This window comes from Anser brachyrhynchus, assembly GCF_964034855.1.
Source record: "Anser brachyrhynchus genome assembly, chromosome: 5".
Taxonomy (NCBI): Eukaryota; Metazoa; Chordata; class Aves; order Anseriformes; family Anatidae; genus Anser; species Anser brachyrhynchus.
The window spans coordinates 16,989,991-17,012,421 of NC_137699.1; the positions used below are offsets into that span (position 1 = coordinate 16,989,991).

The 22,431-nt window shown below is 35.8% G+C and overlaps 1 protein-coding gene and 1 long non-coding RNA gene across 2 annotated transcripts in view; both read right to left on the reverse strand.

Annotated features, from left to right (window-relative positions):
* Positions 1-2,193: 2,193 nt before the first annotated feature.
* LOC308196043 lies at positions 2,194-6,765 on the reverse strand. Its single transcript, XR_013952039.1, has 3 exons — positions 5,133-6,765; positions 3,450-3,515; positions 2,194-2,886 (listed from the first exon to the last, which is right to left on the reverse strand). It is a non-coding gene; the product is annotated as an uncharacterized lncRNA (long non-coding RNA).
* A 5,585-nt stretch (positions 6,766-12,350) lies between these two features.
* The window catches only part of PDHX (pyruvate dehydrogenase complex component X), a 43,060-nt gene continuing 32,979 nt past the window's right edge, over positions 12,351-22,431 (reverse strand). Inside the window, exons 9-11 of the mRNA XM_080594504.1 lie at positions 21,692-21,850; positions 16,296-16,360; positions 12,351-14,349 (exon numbers count right to left, since the gene is read on the reverse strand). Of these exons, the coding sequence (XP_080450630.1) occupies positions 14,085-14,349; positions 16,296-16,360; positions 21,692-21,850 (489 nt within the window). The 3' untranslated portion in view covers positions 12,351-14,084. The remainder of the gene's footprint in view (positions 14,350-16,295; positions 16,361-21,691; positions 21,851-22,431) is intronic.

A 22,431-nucleotide genomic window follows, 5' to 3' on the forward strand; every position in this document is an offset into this window, starting at 1 on the left:
CATGCCCCTCTTCAGCATGGCCTCTTTCTATAACCTTTTATCTCACCTGCTAGCGTGTATTCACCCAATTATTTTCCTTGGAACATACTAGAAAATGCATGCTCATCTGTTCTAAAAATCAGGCCTAATTACAGACTTAGTTATATGACTGTTTGTATGAATTACAATCATGTTAATTAATTATTAATTCTTATACCAAATAATCAGTTGCAATAGTACTGGGAAAAGTCTAGTGTATGGCCTTTTACAGCAGTTAAATCTCCTTGGTGTTTGAGATCAAAGGCATGGGTTTGATGATGTCATGCTCTTGGTTTAAGATGACAAACCTAGTGTGCTGTAATCAGCATCAACATGTACCAGCATCTCTTGTTTTTTCCCCCTACTTTTTTTTTCTGTCCTAGTGTCAGCCAAGTATTCATTAAAGAAATGTTCTTTCTGAACATTCTTGTTTCATTTTGTACTTGCAGAGGACTTAGGAGATGCCTACCAAGTTATTGTTAGGTTGCTTTGGAAATTCAAGTATGCTCAGAAAAGTACATATCCTTATAATAGAAGAAGGATTTTCTTCTTCTTCTTTTTTTCTTTTTTTTTTAATCTAGGTTGATTTTTTTTATTATTTAAAAGATGCAAATACATGTATATAGAAAAAGCAACTATATTTCATATTATTTACTATGTAATGAAGTTATCCTGAGGAGCACTACTTAATTTTTACATCTGCTGTAAACACAGAACAAGGGAGACCAGTTGTCTTTGTAGTTGGATGCATTTGATATGAAATCAGAACACAATTTATCATTTGCAAACATCTTACCCAGTTTTAGGAGCAATTATTATTATTTTTTTTCAAGTTCTGGATTTTAAAAAGATTCTGTATTTTCTTTCACATGCCTCAATAAATCACTTGGTAAGCACCTGATAAGCAGGCAATCCTTGGAAGTATGGAGTAAGAGTCTATTTGTAGTTTGGAGTTTCCAGGAAACCTACACTTAAAACTCCAGTCATCAGCAAACATTTAGCTTTGTGCCAGGAATTACTAGACAGGACTTTCCTCCTCTTTGATTCATAATCTAAATTTCCAAATTATAGATAACAGGAGTTGATGCTGAAGACTGAGTCAGATTTAATCAAAAGTGAAGATTAAAGCGTTTCTTTCCTGCTGTATCTGTTTCATTGAACTTCATTTCACTGCTATAAGTGATTTGAAGTCTATCAGAAAGCTAATCAAATTAAGCTATTCTTCAGCAAATCCTTTGCTTCTCATTTTGAAAGTGGCTTGCAAGCTGATTCCTGACCTGTGCATGAAGCAGCTCTCTGCCAGTAACACGGCAGTTCTAAGGGCTGTGCGTACCACACGTACCTTTATCTCTGGGACATACACATCTGGTGATGTTAGAAACAAGTCTCCAAGTCTAAGGAAGAAATTATTCTTTTTATATCATACATTGTAGTGACAGTGCAAAAGGTACCTTCAAAAAACAAAACCAAACATTCAGTTAAAGTAATCATTCATGCTCATTCTCTAGGGAAATAAGAAACAGTAAGCCAAAACCTAATAGTTTCTCTCCATGCTTACGTGGTAATGAGAGTCAGTCATTTACATGCAAGCCTCAGACTTATTTTAGACACTTTGGCTATGCCACCTGGCCTCTAGCTGCTATTCCAAAAGGGCAGCTATTGTCCCCTATTGCTTTAGCTTCCTTCCTTTTTATTTTTTTTGAAACCACTTGTAAAAGGCCACCACAGTCCCAACACATAATGTGGGGGAAAAATATAATTAAAGCCATAAAAGCAAATTATAAATCATATTAGCTTCAGCAATGGTGCATTTTACATATCCCTCAGCAAACAGCTTCTAACAGAGTGATTTGGCAACAGGTACCCTGTTCTAAATGCTAAAAAAAGAGTGTAATTTAAATTAATGAGGCCTACTTTAGTGAATCCTGAAGAATTAAAATAGTTTAGAGACGGAAAAGGAATTCTTTTGAAAGGGTGGCAAATCCTGCTGGATTACGAGTAGTGAACGATTTACAAATGAGCAAATAAAGTAATCTTAATTATAATACTTCCTCTTGCTTCACAGACTTTCACTAGTTATCTCAAAAGAAACCATTTCAGGAGTTTTCTGAGGAAGGCAAGTGATCACAATATTCACAAATATATATATTTATATCCACAATATATATTGTCTCATATATATGTATATATATACACACACATATGTGTGTGTGTGCATAGATATATATACACGTATATGATATTCATAGATTTCTTACTCGAAGCCTCTATTTTTCACCTCTTGCAAAAGCTGTGAAGACATCTACGAAACAGTTCCTGACATGGGGCTGGTAAAACCAGAAGACAGGTCATGGAGAAGCATTACTAGCAGGGATTATTTGAAGCCAATTGCAAGATGAAGGGGAAAAAGAGCTAACAAATGAGAAAGGATGGAAATAAGCTCACAGGAGAGGAGGCAACAGAGCTGTGTTTTTTTTTGTTTTGTTGTTTTTTTTTCATTTTGTTTTTTCTTTTCCTTAAGCATATGATTCACAATGTGTCTGAGATTTCAAGACTTCTTTCTAACAAACACGAACAAGGACCCTCTAGAACATCTCTACAACAGTCAGATAAAGTTCTGCTTCTGGAATATCCTGTCTTTATATTTACTGTAGTGGAGAAACAATGAGCTTAAAATGTTGAAATCATCACAAGGAAAATGAAAATCTAACTTTCTTGTAAGATTTCTCACTTGTAATCTCTGGAGTCTTTATAATATCTTCAGGTAGCTAAACTGGGTGCTTCAGCTTTCTGTTGTATTGTAAGTTGTTTTCTTTGTCTTCTCATAGTACAATTGTTTGAAAGAGATGAGGCCAAGTGCCAGAAGACCTGAGACACATGAACATGAAGCACCATGTGCTTCCCTCATTGACATTTCAGTATCACTGGAAGCAAACTGCAGCTTTTCAAGATATTGTTGGAGACACTACCCTAATGCTTTCAGTCTTTTAGCACCTTTATGGACAGTCCCAGTAGCATTTGCATTTTATGACTCTGGATTCTATTCACATATAAGCAGGAAAACAGTTACTGATGAAAGAATATTCAGAAAGTCTTTAAAAATTTAACACCAATACAGTTTAAGTCCTCACAGACTTTGACAAAAGTTGAAGTTTCCCATCTGAATATGCTTTGCATTTTATGCAAATGAACATTTTTGAAATATTCATAGCAATTCTAGCAAAAACATTTTTAACTACAGATATACCTCCATAGTTTTGTGAAAATGACTGTCTACTTAAAAATGGTTTTGGTAGATGAAGCCACTAATTCTTCCAATACATTGAAACTAATCTTAACGGGGCGGGGGGAGGAGGAGAGGGTGGGCAACACCAAAACCAACAACAACAAAAACCACAACGGAGTAAAAGGAGATTAGATATTCTTCTCACCTTTTTGAAGGCCTAGAAAAACGCTCTTCTTGCCATTTCTTATCATAGGTGAGATAGGGATTTATCCTAGAAAACATATTTAGCGGTCGCGTACCTTAAGAAAACACTATTTAGAATTGCAATCTATAATTGCTTAATCTGATGTTTGCATATAAAAGTCAGTCAAGCATTCAAGCTAACCACAAGAATAATAGCTAAACACATGCAAATATTTTTTCAACATCACAAAAATTTCAGAAGAACCCCCTAAAAATTCCAGAGTCAGAAGAACATATTCTAGAGTTTGCAATTAGAACTCATGGTTGGTATGATAATTCCCTCTCATTAAGGCTTTTTCTGCTTCTCACTTACAAGGCAGAGCTAAAATTTCCTGTGCTTAATTAACCTGGAAAAAAAAAAAAGAAAAAAAAGAAAGACAACAACAAAATATTAAGAAAAATAGCATCTAGTCATGCAAGAATCCAGAGTTCTTTTGAAAGTTCCAAGCAAAGTTACTATTTTCCTGCGCTAATCTCTTGCTTTATGTCATTAGGTAGACAAATTTGTATCATTAGATTAAGCATTACCCACTGCTATGGCTAGTCAGTAATTTTTTTAAAAAGCTGGTATTTCCTGAGGTATTGATACCTGTCCGCTCAATTCTGAAATTACAAGTAAACTGGCAATCGGGTGTAGAGCATACCTACAAACAGACAACCACTACATTAAACAGCCTAAAAATTAATAGGACTCAGGTTTAGAGTAGTCCAGAGAAAATAATGGCCAAGGCTACACCCAAATCAGCCCTAATCCCTTGAGATCTCTAGACTACCCTTTCTGGATTCATAGATTGATCAATTAACTTAATCAAATCCACTATAAGAGTTGCAGCTTTCGCTTGGTTAGTTGATTGCCTTTTTGTATATATTTTAAACAAAATTAAATGTTTAAAAAATCTCCAAGAGCGCTAGACACCTTACACTCAAACAAGAATGTAAGGCTTCCCTGTCTCCTCCCTGCCAAGTCAGTCATATATATGTCAGTCCGAAATACCGTGATGAGCTATGCATAAGGGAAAGCCGCCTTCTCACAGATTGCCTCATAGATTCTTCAGGGTATATCTCTCAGCCAAGAGTATCTGCTCCTAGCTATCAACTGTCTCATCGCTTCTGTTTGAGCAACAGATGCAATGTTGCAATTATTTTCTTCAAATGTAATCAGGGCAGGTTTCTCTCAGACCTGCCCCAATGTTGTACCCATACACATACATTCTCTCACACACACACTGAAGTAGAAATGTTGAAGGCTCAGCAGGGAAGTTCAGAAGCCTGTCCCTGCTCATCCTGCAGCCCAAGCCCAAAAGGTTTGCAAACATATTTGTTAAGCAGTAGCGTGACTGGCCCTCTCTGCCAGTCTGTCTCAGCACACACAGATGCACATTTGCACATGCACACACTCATGATGCATAAACATGCTTTAAAAGGGTGGCCAAGAAATAAAAGTCACTTTCATAAGTGTGTTATGGACTTCAAACTTATGAAGCTATATTTCTCTAGGAATTTACTAAAGATAAACACATGGGCAGAGATCACCTGCTTATGCCTTATGGCTTCAAAAATCCAAGCATTCCTTGATAATCAATAAAATAGAGATCCTATGCTACACAAAGAAAGATGACCAAATACAGGTGACAAAGACAACTACCTTTTGACTTTCTTTCATCTCCTCTACCCTACACAACAGGGACGATCTTCCAACATAAAGGATGCCTTCCTGCCAGTGTGCATTCTTCGGCAAAATACCCCTCTCTCTCTAGGGTCAAAATCTCACCCGATATTTAAGCCACATGAATATAATTGAAGACACTCCTGATAGGTCAACCTAGTTTTGTGAATTCATAGCAGCATCAATGCTATTGTTAAAGCTGAAATCAATAACCTCGGGGTAAACAGTGAGTATTGACCTTCATATGCATCATTCTTCCCTTTAATACACCCAAGTGTGTCACAAAGTAATGATTAACGCAGTTGTCACAGCAACAGGCAGCTGGGAGAAGCTGACTTGTTTTAAAACAAAAGTATTAACACAGATCTGTTGTGGTAAAACTACAAGCCTGTCCTTCAGCTCACAGTCAATGAAACCAGGTGCATCGTGGCTAAAGACACTGGTATTGAACAACATGTCCGTAAGAGGAGATGATCATATTTCTTCTTCTTTATAAACTTTTCTTATTTCAGTAAGAGCACCTAGACCCTTTGCTTGGGGTCTTCCTCTGCTGATTTCAGAGTGGTTGAAGCCTGATAGCATACAAATATATAGGAAAAGCAGATGAGGATGTAGGTGCCTTAGAGCACTGTTTAGGATAATTTAGCACATTCCAAAATTTCTCTTCCATTCCAGGCTGGGAGTTGCTCAGCATCATTAGCACTTGTTATGAGTTTAAGCAAGACATCACCTGCTTTGAAGACTATGAAAACTAGATTAGGCTCAAAATAGAAATGGACAGAGGAAGGACTCCTAATCTGCCCAAAAAAGATGCAATTTCTGTATTCATCAACAGGAAAATGCAAATTGTTACCACATCTGATAATGTCCTGTAAGCACGACCAATTTATTTGAGAATTGATTCCAAAATAAGCCTGTAGATAACTTGTCTCTATTTTTTTTAAAGGAACAGCTTGAAAGTTATTTTCATTCGAATCTGTGTAGTGCTTATACTATGAAGTGAATAGTTAAGGTGTTCTAGAGTCTTTGTCACAATGAGAAAATGCATAAGCAATGTATTACACTCATCACATGTAGCTAACATTTAAACTTTGAGCCAGAAGTCTTACATTTTGGAAGGATAAGAAGAGTTTCAGAAGAAGATGCAAGTTCCTCCATCAGCCAGAAACCCCATTCCAGCTCCTATTTTCCATACAAAGAAGAGGAAACAGAGTGATGCTGTCTGCTGAGACAGAGAGAATATCAGAGCACACTGCTAATGACAATTGGGATGTGACAGAAACTACAAGTATCCACAAGGCTAACAGCCTTCATGGGTATTTAAGTTTGTAATTTATTTGGCAGGGAAGAAATTTGAAGTGCACCAAAGCTGCAGAATAAAACACAACTACACAAATCTTCATAAGAAAGGCAGCTGAATTGGGAATTAGTTGATGAACTAGGTTAACAGAGAGTATCCTGTACAGTTCAATTGCTTGAATCCCTTCAAAGTGAAGTGAACAGCACCCTATAATGTTACATAGACAATGCAAAAATCATGAAACTTTAGAAGAGAGAATATCTACTGCACTAACAATTGAATATATTTTTCATACAAGTGTGAACAAAAATAAAAAGGCTCACAGCTGTCCTTTCTTCGTGTCTAGCTCTAGGCCACAGGAAAGGAACTTTTTAAAGTATAAAAAAGAATCTTCTCTTGATCCCTAATCTTTAAGGAGATAAACAATGGTATTTATTGACATAGCATGAATCATCTTCCTAGTACAGGTAATGAACAAACAGAAAAGTCTGTCATTTTCCAGCTAGTCATTTCTGGTAATGACACAAATGTTTAGCTTGCCAGGACAATCATTAAGGAGAGAGTGAAGAACAATATGGTTATTGTATCTGAATAACTATCTACCTTGATACCGTCAAGTCAAAGCAAAACAGACGTCAAAGGGAATACAAAGTGAGCACTTTACAAAATCTCCTTAACTAAAATTGACATCCAATCCTCCAGTTAATGTTTTGTGTCCCGGTTTAATTAACACATTGGCCTTCGGAATCTCCTTGATTCCTGCAAAATTTACTAGCTAGCATGTTTTTACAAATCACCAGCAAGTTATTGTGGACATCCGACTGCTTTACTCAAGCATGATTACAAAGGAAGAAATCATGGGAGCATGTAACTTTACAGCTTATGCTTAACTAAGGACATATTGAAAGATATTTTCAACTAAAGTGATCATCAGTTTTTCCTCTGTTTAATCTACTACGGATGTAATTGCCATGCTGATGTAAAGGAATCTGCTCACTGTGCCTTCAACATTTTAGGGACAATTGGAATATAACATCCAGTTCTGCAGGAAATGCCATACAGCTACCACGGTTTCTGCCTAATCTTAATTCCAACAGACCAGGGCACGTTAGTATTTACTATTCCTTCTTTATTTGCGTCAGGTGCTTTCCAAAACACTTCAAAAACAAACACTGAATCATCAAGCTAAAGTTTAAATTGAAGCATAATACCTACGTACTAAAATAGTTTAGTGATTATTTGCAGAGACCTTAACAGAGCCAGACTCTCAGAAAAACAGACTGCTCTGTCTGCCCTCTGCTGGCCTTTGTGTATTTCAATTTTCCATTTAAAATGAGTCCTTGACTGAAATAGCAGAAAATACCAACACCATCAAGGCGTATACCAAGTAGATCCACCAGCAAGGAGTACATCAGTACCGTGATTCCTGTTTTTGAAGAACAATTCAGTGAACAGCTACACTTACAAAGATGAACATGCTGATTAATACACCTTCCTGGAAAGGAATTTTGCATAAATATGCACATTTCTGACAATTTACAAAATAAAGCAGTTTGTATAATATATTAAATATATTATTTATAATATATATAATATATAATATATTAAAATATAAAAAATATATAGATTAAAAAGTGCACTTCACATGCTTGGCTGTCAAACTACAAAATTCATTTTTCATGCTACATTAACATAGGCAGAAAGGGAACTAGTAGGAAACACTGAAGATTTTTCTCTATTGTGCTAATATCCTTTAAAGCTACTGCATCAGTGCTCATTTTCATTGCATCCTGAAACCACTGTTATGCTTATCTTAGATATAATCCTTCTGCAAGAACAATATCTACTCGTCTGAATTGAAGAAAAAAGAAATCATGTAATAAGTTTCTAACAACCCAGTATGCAAAGACTAACAATAAAAGAACAACTTTTGAGATACTCAGAAAGGGTTACCGAAACACTGACTGGACCATCATTTTAACTAATATTTGGAAACTTCAAGGATAGTGAAAAAATATTGTCGTAATAACCATACAAAAGAACACACACTGAACAACCATAATTTTTCTCTCTTTTCTGCAAATACATTGTGTTTTGTGACTATTCACATGGTATTCAATCCTTATTTAAATAAAAGAAAAAAAGGGAAATACAAACAGCAGGCTACAAACAGGTATTGGAGTATAAAAAATTGTGGGTGCTAGGTTACGTCCTGAATTATACTGCTTGACTGCTTATTAGCAACCTTCAGGGTAAAGGAAATTAATAGCTACTTATTTCTGCTCCATGGTGTACTATAGCACTAAATGAATATTTCTCCTGATCTAGAAAACTTAGAAAATTGAGAGCATATGGACAGCTAGTTAGATTTTACTAGTTGGGCTGCAGTACTTCATAAATAGTAGTGAAGGATATTATATTTCAAAGCCTTGGGAAACAACAACAAACAAAAAACAAAACCAAAAACCCAAACATTCTCTAAATAGCATGAACCAGACTTGCCAGTTAAGTCAGACATGATCAGGAGACTTAAAAACAGCCCTTCCACAACATGGAAGTGGTATAGATGGTATAGAATGTAAATTGAAATATTACCTATGGGGAAGACAACAAATTTCTCAGATTACTAGAGTAACTGGTACAACGATGCAGTAAGTGACCTTGTAGCAATAAAAATAATCACCAATAAAAGCTCAATTTGAACAGGTAACTGAAAAGAAGTTTTATGTGACCTAATACAATGAAGGATGGTCCCTTGCTGCACTATACTATTGAGAATCACTCTCATACAGTTAAGCAGTTTCATTCAAATTCCGCATGTGGTCTGACTCCTAAAAGTTTCCTTCTAAAAACAGTACCTGACTTGCACCAACGTTGAACGTCAATTTACAATCCCGAATTGAAGTTGTATAGGATCACCCAACTGTGTGTGTCAGAGGAACATCGTGTGCATTAATCTGCAAATAAGACCACCACCACTACTACCTGCTTCAAAGAATGCTTGCTCTTTATCTAGCACTACCACAATGTACAGCTTTGTGGCTTACAGGAAGGAGCAGCTTGGTTGAATACCAGAAGAGAGCCTGTCTGTCACAACTATCCATCTCCTGCATTCTTTTCTAGCTTACACAGCTGTATGGACTATATGGGGTCTGGAAACAGATCAAAGAGGGTTTTGAACACATAGATACCGCATTCCTTGATAAGCAAGTCAATGATGTGCATCGCTGTGAATTCTTAAGACAATACTTCTACATTTTAGGAAAGGGGAAAAAATTCATCACCAACAATGCAGACCCAAGAAACCTGGATAAAAACTGTAAGGTTAAAAAAACCACAAGTCATAAAATGACCTGCTAGGTTCAGTAACATATACATCTTGTAGTGTTATATAGCCTGCTTGCTTACAGAAAATTGCCTCATTGGCAAGAGGTTTCCTTGTAATATGGCTTCCTTCTGCCACAAGACAACATTTGGATACTTTTCAGCCCCCAAAGCTTTTAAAACTGTGTTTATGGTCATGTTTGCCGCATCAACTGCTCAGCTGCTCCATTTCCTATCCAATGTTTTTAGTTCCATGATACAGATTTTCACATCCTTGAAGTGGAGCGGTTGTAAAAGATACTGGGTTGTCCATTAGTGAGACCAAAATTCTTCTCCATAAAAACAACAAAAACATCTGTAGCAGAAGTGACGGAAATTAAGATTCCCAGTTGGCTGCTCAGGATCTTGCCCATTTTTGGTAAAGCATATAAATAAATTGTTTTCCTTACTGTGATTAACCCATAACTGAAACTGCTAGGATAACCTGAGTAGTACTGAAAGGGGCTTGCAATGTGTGCATCAGATGGAAAAATCACCAACCCACGAATCCAGTTGACACTGGTCATTGTGCAACCATTACTCACTACACTTTATTTCCCTTGTTCTCAAGGAAATTACAATAATGTACAAATTTTTCAATGGACTTTAGAGAGGAAAAAAGTATTTATGGCCTGAAATAATACATAAAAAGACTCAGTAAAAACATAGAAGTCATGAAAAAAACCAACTAAATAAAAAAAGAAAATCCACTTCAAACCTACACTTTATCACCATAAAACTAATCAGATGACTAATCCTAAAGGCAACTTTATTTTCTTTCACTTTATGGCACAGCCTTTCACTTTATGGCACAGTTGCATATGAAAAACATGTCAAACATGACACTTAGTTCCAGTGATTCTGCATTAGTTTCCCCCAACTACAGTTTCAATCTGAAATGACATGTACTTTAATGCAATCAAAATGCAACTTGCTGTACAATGCAGCGTATAAAAGCATGTATTCTGGCTTTGTCACATTTATAGCTTGCTGATCAACTTTCAAATTCTGTTGTATCCAATAGGACTAATCTCTAGTTGAAATAAGAGTCTATTTTGTATGAATGGAGATGAACATGTGGACAAAAGGATTAGGTGGAAATAGGACTGTGCATTCACTTTGTAGGACTGAGGTTCTTTCAGGGATAATGTTTGGAAGACTAATTCCAGAAAATTTATTTTAGAAGGAATATATTGCAGGAAAAAAATATCCCCAAAAGTCAACAATTCTAAGAGCATAATTAGGGATTGAAACCTTACACATATAGTTCATGACTTGCCAAATATCACAAGTCCATAATAACTACCCCATAGTTTTTTCTAACTATACCCCTTTCAAGGAAAATTATATGAAGAAGGCAATTTTCACCAAGCATATCTTAAAGGCAGATAGTTCTAGCAGACAACAGCATAGTCATCAAATTTTAATTGTGTTTTAACTCTTCAAAAAGTTAGATGTGTTCATGGTATTTCTTGCTTAGGCATGTAAAAGATGTTAACAGATGTCATTTTAAAGAACAGAACAAAAAAATTATTTTTCATACAGGAAATTTTTACTTGAACTAACTTCAAATGTAAGCATAACCATTTCATATGCTTCACTTTGAGGTCCATTTTAGTCATTGCCCCCATTCCCAAATCCCTGAACTCTCCACAAGGATATTCATTGTTTTATTTTAATCCACATGAGCAACTCGTTAGCTCCCTTCTGCTAAAACTGTAGATGTTACCGAATGGTACAATTACTTAAGGAGAAGCATTTTGGGGGGCTCTGACTGCTATCACAACATGACTGAATTCCAGAGAGGTCCTTCACAGGCTGATGACTGACAAATCACATACATCCATTTTTCTGCCAAATGACAATGTTGGCAAGCAGGCAGACGTAAAGAAAACAGATTTAAAGTTTTTATTTGCTTTACTGAGAGACTGGCCCAGTTCAAAAGTTGCAAGGGTTTAATTAACCTGTAGAAAAAGTTGCATTGTCTTCATGTGTTTGTGTTAAATAGGGCAAGTATTAGCACCCACATGAATGAGACAGCATGATAAATGCAGTACATATATGCAACACTGCCTTCCAGTGGCTCCAAAAAAACTTTAAGTAAAATACGCTGACTTGCCCTACATGAACTCAAGCACGCACACAAAACTGTAGATGTGTATACAAATCAGTCATGCAGCCCTTCGCTATAGTCAGCCAGAGAGCAGAATACAAGTGCTGGGGAGCACACACCAACACTACAGTGTACCTAGTACAAAAATGAAGATCACCGTATCAGGTTTTAAATTAGCCCGCAAACTCTCTTGTGCAGATTTACCTACACAAACAAATGAAAACACATTAAGTACAATATATTATGGTTCCCTCCTCCCCCCTCGAAAGTACTATGGGATTAATAGACAACTTTGGAACAATTCATGGTCAACCATTTAAAACTGCAAATAAATCTTAAGCATGCAATTGTGAATAAAATTTCTCAGTGAAAAACTCCTGGAAATACCAGTAGGTTACCATTATTATACAGTAAACTGAACTTAGTAATCAAAAGTTTATTCTCTCTTTACTGTTAGATTAACAGTTCATGAAATTTATTGTATTAGAACAAGCTAAAGTAACAAACTCATGTAATGAAAACTCTCAGCTCAGTATTATCTAAAAGTTTTTCTCTTGCAATTAGCTTTTTAAATTATGGCAGCAGCTCAACAAACAAGTCCTCTGAATCTTAAAAAAAAAAGTACTTATAAAAAACCAGAATTAGATGAACTCCCAGAATACAACTGAATTTATATTTTCACCAGGTCCTGTAAACACAATTGTTTCATTACAAATTCATACTTTGGATGGTTCCCACATTCACATGCATTCATTCAAACTCATGGTTCCATATTCATACACAGGAAAAAGAACAATCCATTTCTGTTCATTTAAACTTCAGGCCACTGCATTTATGACTCCAAGTTACAATTCAATATACAACTAATGATGAAACACTTTGTATTTACATCTTTAATCTATCCATTCAAAGAACAACATTAAAGAGCAAATTTTCAGTGTGCAAAATTTTCATACTGCAGCCTCCGTGAAATTAAAAGATCAAAGCCAGTTTTTCATCATAATATTGCTGGCACAAATAACTTGTTTTTTAAGCTAACCATAGTGTATCATAGAATACCTGAAAACAGTATTTTTCATATTTTGTGGTACTGAAGAAGAAATTTGAGTTGGGGCAACTTTGAAGGCAACTTTTTTTTTTTTTTTAAATTAAGCCAAAGAAAACCTGTTACTAATTAATTGTTGCTCTATTTTCCCCAGATATTGGTAACATCAAAAACTGAAATCAGCGAAGCTGAGATTTCATCATTTCCAGAGAATACATTTATTCTGATATTCTGATTCTCATCTTTGCACTCATCTCAATGCATGAGATTAAGCAGCAGTCTTAAAATACTGAAAAAAATAGATGCCGCTACAATTTAAATGTGCTATAATGAGATCTAATTATATGAATGAAGCTGTGGATTCTATCAGATTATTTCGTATTTTGAGAAATTAATTTTTTCTATGATCTAATTTAGTCTCTCACATTTTCCAGTCATTTTTTTCCCCATTCCTCTCTCCAGTCAACTTGTTTTTTCTCAGTGCAGTTTGTAGTAAAGAAGAATGAAACCAAACAAAAACTTTTTTTTGGTTTATAACTTCTTTGCTCTTATGTAGGAATCCAATGAAATTTCTGTCAAAAGCTTATGAACCTTACTTCAATCTTCTTTGGATGGTACAACATGCCAGACAAGCACTTTGCAAACTGAAAAACTACGGCAGCAATACAAATTAGCTACTCCACAACCTCAGTATTGATCAGGAGTCATAGCAGCACATTGCTCAGTTATAATTCTTGCTTACCTCACTATAAAAGCTAGATGTTTAGCCCTTAGATGAAGCACCTCACTCCCTTTTAAATTTTATTTTCTTAAGCTTTCTTTTACAGAGGAGATTGACTTTTCTATGCAAACATTATGTCCTATTAGTACTAAATGTTTAAAGAAATGTGGTATGTTAACTTTGAAGTGTTTTTTTAGCTTTACAATATAAAACCTGATCATTGGAAATGACTAAAAGCATGAAAATTAACAGTTTTTCATATTAATTCAATAAATTAAATATTTTAACTGTCTATCTCACACTATTTACTCCCCTCTAATGTACTTGGGGGTGTTTTTCTGTAACAGAGTTCTCTGTGTTGTCAAAACAGGAAGCAATCTTCACTGAGTTTAACACAAGGCAAGTCGTATCGGATTCTCAAGGTTTGCTTTCAAGGTCTCCAGAAACTTTGAAGCCAGTTCATCATCTACCACACGACCATCACTCGAAAGAGTCACTGTCATGAGTTGATGCTGCTTAAGCTTCTCATTCCCTTCTTCATCTTCCACAACCTTGAGCTCTGGTCTTGCTCGACCCACTGCTAGGATGCAGGCCTGTGGAGGGTTTATGACTGCAGTGAAATCGTTGATGCCAAACATGCCCAGATTGGAGATACTAAATGAAAAAGAAAAGAGTTATCAGTAATGTCAGAAATGACATCTCCTAGAAGAAGGTCTATATCTAAAGACTATTGTAGCTAATTTCTTTCTGAACGCCAAACTCATTAACTCACTAAAAAGATCTGAACTGGATTTCAGTTGGGCATATTCAGACTCTTGGAGATCTGGGATTTTTTAATTACAACTAATGCACCTTTTTCTAGAGTCCTATTTCTTTACAGGAATACATCATTACATTACACCACAGTGATCACAAAGGCAGTTACAACACTTTTGCTGCATGGGAATATACAGTAATATTCACAGTTCCTTTGGACAGATAAATGCATCATCTCCAAGGAAGCACTGGATGTATTGCAACCTGCCAGAAAGCTACCAAAACAAAACAACTTGTGTAATTTCTGTCACTGGAGATCTAACCACAGATTTAAAAAAAAATAACACAAGAACTACCTGGCTTTCAAACACAGTCCCCACATGATAACGTTTTAAAATGATTTTATACTTTATTCATGGGCCCATAATGGCCTTTTTCAAAAACAATGTCTTCAGAGTACAGAAAAGAGGAAGAATAAAAGGAAATATGCTGAAATTCAGAAAGTAGACAAGCTTACTTTCATAAATATGGCTGACAGGAAAAGCAATATCTTCAAATAAATCTTTGCCTGTCCCTATTCTAAGCCAAATGCCTTTCAAATGAAACCTCACAACTTCAAGTTACAATAGCCAAACAGTATGTTTTGAGCATTTAGATTATCACTCAGGCACAGAAAAGCCTTATCATGCCTTTCTCTCTTGAAAACTTTGTCTGTGTCACCAGCTGGGAAGTGGTACATGAGGAGGGGCTGGACTCTTGTGATAGACTGTTCACCAGAGAAAGTTGGCCTACCATCTCCTCCTTCTGTTAAAGTTACTGCAAAAAGTGGAAAAAGATAATCTGTTATTCTCTCATGGGCCATTTGTGTTTAAGACGACATCCATGCCTCCACTGCTGCATTTACATAAGCTTTTTATGCTGAACAGCTTACAAATTTTTATGACCACTCCTCCAGCATGACACAGCCACTTATTCCAGACAGGTGCAGCCCAGGCACACTCTACTATATATTACAGCAGTATTTCTGCAGAAGAATGTCATTTCTAGCAGTATTCTCATCACAATTTTTCCATTATAGAAGAATATTAATGATGAACATTCAGACTTAGCTTTTAAAAACTGACAAAAAGAGAGGTAAGCTAAAATTTGTGTAACAAAAGTGTTCCTTGATGACGCTGTTTGGCACGAAACACTTCACTTAACAGAAAAAAGTTCACTTAATAGAAAAAAATATCAAGTATATGCTACTGTTTAAAATCTATCTGCTTTGGTTTTGATGTTTCAGTTAAAAGCAAACTGCAAGAGTTAGCACCACAACTTTGCTATAGCACTTGTTGCCCCTCTAGAGACATTCTTCTAAATGAATTACAGACAAACAGGGCATTACTGTATGCTGTGCTACCTCTGACAATGAACTAATTTTTAAGTATTTATTTCAAAAACGATTATCAATGCATTCTCCTAATTAAAGGATGCAATTAAAGAAAAACAAGCAAAAAACCTTTCTTCTGCAATTGCAAAAAACTAAGTGTGAAAATAAAAGTCAGAACAGTCTTGGTATGAAAAACCTGAATTCATCAAAAAATGAAAAGCCAGAATCACAGCAGGCTCTGATGAAATAGACTTTTGAAAGCCAGTACCGAGATAATACTTTCTCCCAATACATGACATTCAGCCCAGGCTTGGCCCTCATAATTATCCCATGGAGTTTCATCCTAAACGAATCAAGATTTTAAAAGGTAATGCATGAATGGTAATGCATTAATTTAATTCATTAAAATGGCTGAGAATATAGCAGTTCTGAACCCACATTGCTTATACTGAACACTGCTAGAGAATGTTACCTAAAAGATCCTCCCTGGTACTCTTCAGGTAACAGCTTTCCATCTCTTGCTTTCTTTGCTAGAGCCTAAGGAAAATGAAATAAGAAAAAGATGAGGAACAAGGAAAAGAAATTAAAGTGTCGTAAGAGTTTCATTCTTTTTACTTCAGGAAGACATTTAAGTACCATACAGCCACAAAAAAAATCATCTGCTTTTGGATTGTGGTGAGCATTTTAGCAACATTGTTGTTGTAGCTGCAATGATTTGACAAAAAAGACTAGGACACAAAGCTTCATTTTCCCAACTATATCAGCTATTCAATAAAAGCTGTTCTCTCACCTTACCAACTTTGCTTCAGTTTTCACAATGGAACCAGTTAGTCTTTCCTCCACAGTGTTTTTATATAACAGGAATATCTAGCAATATACTGATGAGACAAATTCACTGTATTCCTCAACATATTTGTCTAAAAAAAAAAAGCCAGGTACTGGCATACTGTTTAAAAAAAAAAAATGCCAGAACTTTCTAGTAGATGGAGAATATAATTCTTTCAGCTAAGTATTCAGCTACCTTCAACATAAGTAAGACTTCCCTTCCTGCAGCCTCCATTTCATTCATGAGACTTTTCTGCATCTAAACACAACAGAATAAACTCTCCAGAAGAGTTTTCTTTGAAACACAGCCCAAGAAGTTCATACCATGTTCTAAGGTGATAAGATCACAGAGAAAAAGACCATTATGCATCCCCTAGCGTGTTTCTAGCTTAGTGGACTCCTTAGACAGAACCAGTGGGAATGATGATGAGTAATTCTTGCAGTACGTGTCACATCAGGAGGAAAGGACCCTGTGGAGCCCAAAAGAAATGGCACCCCAAAGTGGGTCAAGAGCCAGTTATTCAAGCCAGCAAGCTGTTCCTACACCTTTATATAGAATCCAATGGAAATGTGGTGACTGGAAATGTGCAGGGTGACTTCTCCATTAGCAGCAATCTTTTCCAAAGTAGGAGCTCTTCAAATGACAGCATAGACTGGCATGGGAATATACAGAAGAGGCGATCTATCCTATTCACATGCAATACATTTAGTGCTTTTGGCATATAATATATTTATTCTGCAGGTGGAAAAGTGCATGGAGAATGTCAAGTTGTGACCGTTCCAGCATTATGACATCGTATGACAAAAATAGCCATTTCCAAAAGCACAGTCAGGGAAGTAGGCTCAGATCTCAGTTACTGGGGAAGACTGATAAAAGCAACAGTCTGTTTGCATTTTCCTCCTTCTGCTCAAAATAATAAAAAAATAATTATAGTTTCTAAGCATTTAATTATGCTAGGGAAATACAAGTGGAAGTGAATGGAAAAAAAAGTCTGATTATCACCTCACGAAAAAAAGTAACATATCACATCTATGAAACTTTCTTGGAGAAAAAGATTCCAGGAATCCCGTTTTCCAGGAATTTTCTTCTTCCTTTTTAGGAGTTCTACTGCTGCTTTCTATGATTTTTTCCACGTTCTTTCTAGGAATCACCCTTCTTTCCAGGAATTTACCTTTCTGCCCCACATACCCTCTTTTTTTTTTTTTTTTTTAAAGCCTGATTTCTGGGAATCGCTCCCTTTGCATTCCATAAGTTTTCTACATGCTTTCCATGAATATCCTATCAAGTGCTCTCCAGGAATATCTGTGTTTTCTAGAGATTTTAAAGTGCTTTCTAGGAACCCTCTCTCCCACAGATGTGCTTTCCAAGAATCACATATGCTTTCTATGAATATCACCATCCCAAGAGGTCATTTCTATGAACCCTCACTGCCCTTCTTTCAAGGAATTCTTCCCCACCATGAAGAAATCCCTCTCTGCTTTCCAGTTTTCCAAGTGCTTTCCAGGCATTTTCCACAGGATTTCTAGAAGTCCACCTCCCTTCCCTGATGGGCTTTCTAGGAATTTTCCATGCCATTTCCAAGACCCCTCTTCCCTCAACATGATGTCTTCCAGGAAAAAAAAAAAAAAAAAAATCACTCCCCTTCTACTGTCTAGGGATTTTCCATGTTTTCTCAAAAATCCTAGATGTTTCCCAGGGATGTATATACAAATGCTTTCCTAGTCTCCAAAACAAGCTCTGAAGAAAATATTGTCCATCTATCCAGGTAAAAACTATACTGAACTAAAGCATTCCTACAAAAACCCTGGGAAACAGCATTATCTAATTCATTCTGTTATCACTAGAACTACTAGCCTGATCAAACAGGAGTTTTCTATCCCAGTGCTACAAAACTGTAATAATTCCAGGTGCCTACAAATATTGTGTGTTTTTTGGTGTGGTGGTTACCTGAATATTCTCAGAATATAAACCAAAAATAAATCAGTTCACCCATGCCAAGTTGCCTTTAGCTAAATAAATTGAATCAGCGACTTCATAAAGGCATGGTATATATATATATATGTATATATTCACTTCTTTTCAGCGGGCAATCCCTCTTGAATTACTAAACATTGCGGTTTCCCCTTAAAAGTTAGTCTGAAGCACTAGTGCTAGGCAATGGAAACTTAAGTGATAAAGTAGTTCATAAAACAGAATTTAAATACAATCTACCTTAAAATCTCAGCAATTCCAATGGGACATCATCTTTAAAATAAAGACTAAAAAAAGGTATTGCTGTTGTACAATGACTAGCAAGAAAAGCTTTTTATATACAGAAAAGTGTTGTTTAGGTGTCAACTTATAAGTAATATATTAACAAATAAAAATGAAATAACCATGAAGACATGTTGTTACCAATTACTTCAATGTTTTTAAAACTAGATACAAAAAAAATTAAAAGTTATAATTGCTTTTATGTATTGAACGGTGATTTTTTTTTTTAAATAAGATCATAAGCAGGGTATGTACAACTATTTTTTTTTTTTATAACCGTTGTTAGTCATGAAAGGCATTGATCCTCAATTAACAGCAAATACGGAAGAAACTCTGACTGTGAACTTAACTGTGGATCCAATTATTCTGTTTATTTAAAATCTTTGTGTTTCTACAGCATTTCCTTACAGAGGGCTTCATAAGCATTAATATAATAATCCTTAAAATTCCTTCTAAGGTGTTCATACCTTTGTTTTTACCAATTTACATCTGTACAATGTCTGGAAATTATAAAATAACTATTATACTTGCCACTGGATCTGACATAGATCAGCAATATAATACAGCTCCTAGTGGAATACTACTACTTATGTATGAAAAGTTATATCACAGCACAAAAAGGGATTAATCCATGCCACAACTATAACTACTAACCAATTCATTATCTGTGAGGAAGTTTATCCGATCTGGACTCTACCTCCATTCACATGCAAACAAAAAGAAGTCAATTCCATCATAATTTCCACTTATGACAGTTGCTTTTATCAGTTTCTAGCAAGTGAAACAAACAGACTGCTTAATTGTGTTGATGGGTATTTTCCACCAGAAATAAAATCTTGGCACGTCTTCTTGGACTATTTTGTGAGACAAACCCAACCAGTACATGGATAGTAACATCCATGACACTGTTGGTCAAGGTAAACAACTGTCTTCCCTATGTACATTTCTAAACAGCTTCCAGGCAAGGATCATAAAAGGCCACAGTAGTCCAACAATTGCAATGCCTTCAGCTTAAAACTAAACAGCAAGAAGTTTAAGGAAATCTCCTTCTAATGAATCGACCACTAAGTAATTCAAATTTACACCAAGTTTTCAAAACTATGACATATTTTCTATGAATTTAAAAGTTAAAAGGATACATTTAATTTTATTTCAGGCTTTTCTTCATCTCTGAATAATTATTGAACTAGGAGTTAATAGCCATGTGAATAGTGTTCACAGAATAGAGTCAGTATGAGCATAATACATGCGTGCAATTGCATTACTTGAGTGATGAAAATATGGAACTAGGATGCATATGACCTGGAAAAAAGTTAGATTTAACATGCAGCAGGAGACATGTAGGTAACTTTCACAAAGAAAACAGCTGCCAAAATACAAGGAAACTGGTGAAGAAACAGATGCAGTTTCACAGTTTGTGCCTTCAGAGCATGTACACATGTGAAGGGTACATATTTGTTTCAATAATTCAGTGAAGAAGTTGAGCAAAATTTTGTTGGCGTGGATACCTGCAATCTGTCTGATTCAATGGCTTTCATACAGAGTAGTTGTGACCTATGTTACACACATTCTATTTGAAATGAAAGGGAAATTGAAATGCTTACTTTATCATTGCCTATTAAACATAACACACGTGTACACTCTCATCATGGGAGCTGTGAAACACAATTTCTGTTAAGAAAGGTTTGCAATACTGTGTCACAGTATTAAGGTAACGGGGATGAAAATTGAAGCATATCCTACATTTCACTTCTAATAATGCTTTCCTTCTTGCCATTCTATCACTAATCACAATAATTGAACAATCTCAGCTGACCTTCTTCCTTGGCTGGCTAGAATATTAGTGAAAGGATTTACTTTCACAACATGTGGAACATGAAACAAGTCATACTGACCAGAAAATCATGGAAGACATCTTATTTCAGAACATTGTGTGTGATGACAAATCTTTTTTGTTACAACTCTGGTAGTTGTTTCCTTCTGCTTACACAGAATATCACGATTTCTGTAGTTTTCAGTAAAATACAAAAATTTATGAAGAATAGCTTCTGTCTTGTTTTAGGACACTTTCATTCCCTAGCAGCTACTTTCATTGCATTCTCCAGATACTGCAGGCCTTACATTAGCACACACTAAATGACAAAGAAAAGCTCAGGTTAGAGCATTTTATCATTCGTTGTGCTTTTTCCTGCCACAAAACACTTCCGCTATGACTGACAAGAATTTCCATGGCTTCAAGCCACCAATTGGCACCTGGCCTGTGAACCCTATACTGCTTATTTGTAAGAGGAGTTTAATGTTTCCTTTGGGGTGACATTCTCAGTATGAAAAGCTGAAGACAGTAATAAGTGCCATAATGTAACTGCATAGAATGTAACATGAGCAGCTACAAACAAATTTCTGGGAAATGTAGGAAAACAAAACACACAAAACCTCAAACCTAAAGATTGGAAATACCAGAAATTAATATTACCTAGTTTTCTCAGAGGGATTAGGGAAATACTTTGATGGCATCGAAATGCAGAGGTCTGTACAGTTTTATTTTTCCAAACGGGCTAGCCGGCCATCATATTGTTTAGTTGCACGGTAAGTCATTGTTCATTAAAAATGATAAGCTGTAAAATTAATAGTAATTAATAATTAATTCTAAGGAATACTGAAACAGCTTTAGACCCATTTTGAAAATGCTTTTCGTTTTATTGATGTGCATCTAGGTCATGCTACATTTTTCACTACAAGAAACTACATAGCTATTATATTCCTCAGCCTACTGTACATTGAAGTCCTACCTTTGCAGAGGCAGCAATTTCCTGTATTCCCTTGGCAGCAACATCTTTTATGATCGGTGTAATGAGACCTCGGTCTGTTGCCACAGCAATAGAAATGTCAATGGACTGCAGCTGCCTGCAGCCTTCTCCATCCCAGGTTACGTTCACATCTGGCATTTGCTAGGAGAAAAAAAAAAAAAAGCTGGTAGAAGAACAATGGTGCAATCAATTATCAAGAAAAAGGAAAATCCTTTAAGACACATAGCATGATACAGGCATTCACCAAATTAATTAGTGCATCACAGACTGCTGCATGTAAATGAAGGCAAAAGATCAGGTCACATCTGTCATCAGGACTGCTACAAGCAGGACAAAAAAATAATGAAATCACTGTAAAGCTCTAAGAATAGATTTACATGATTAACTTGATTTAAACTTACTTTGACAAAAAGCATGACTATATACTCCAGGAACCAAAATAAACAATGGCAGGGGACCCAGATGGTTTCTTTTTGTGCTACTGGAGAACTAACAAATTAACAAAAGCCTCTAAATTCCTTCAGGAGTCACTGACACCACCTTACAGACACCCAGAACACAAAAACCAAAAAGCATTGTAATTTCTCCCCCCAAATAAATCACAGGATATTGACTTTAAAAGCGTAAACAGAGATCTTACTATACCCGTGTGTTGTTTTCCAGTTTTGTCTCAAGCCTTGCCCTAAACAAATGAAGCTACAAGCAGAATATGCTGCGGGTAC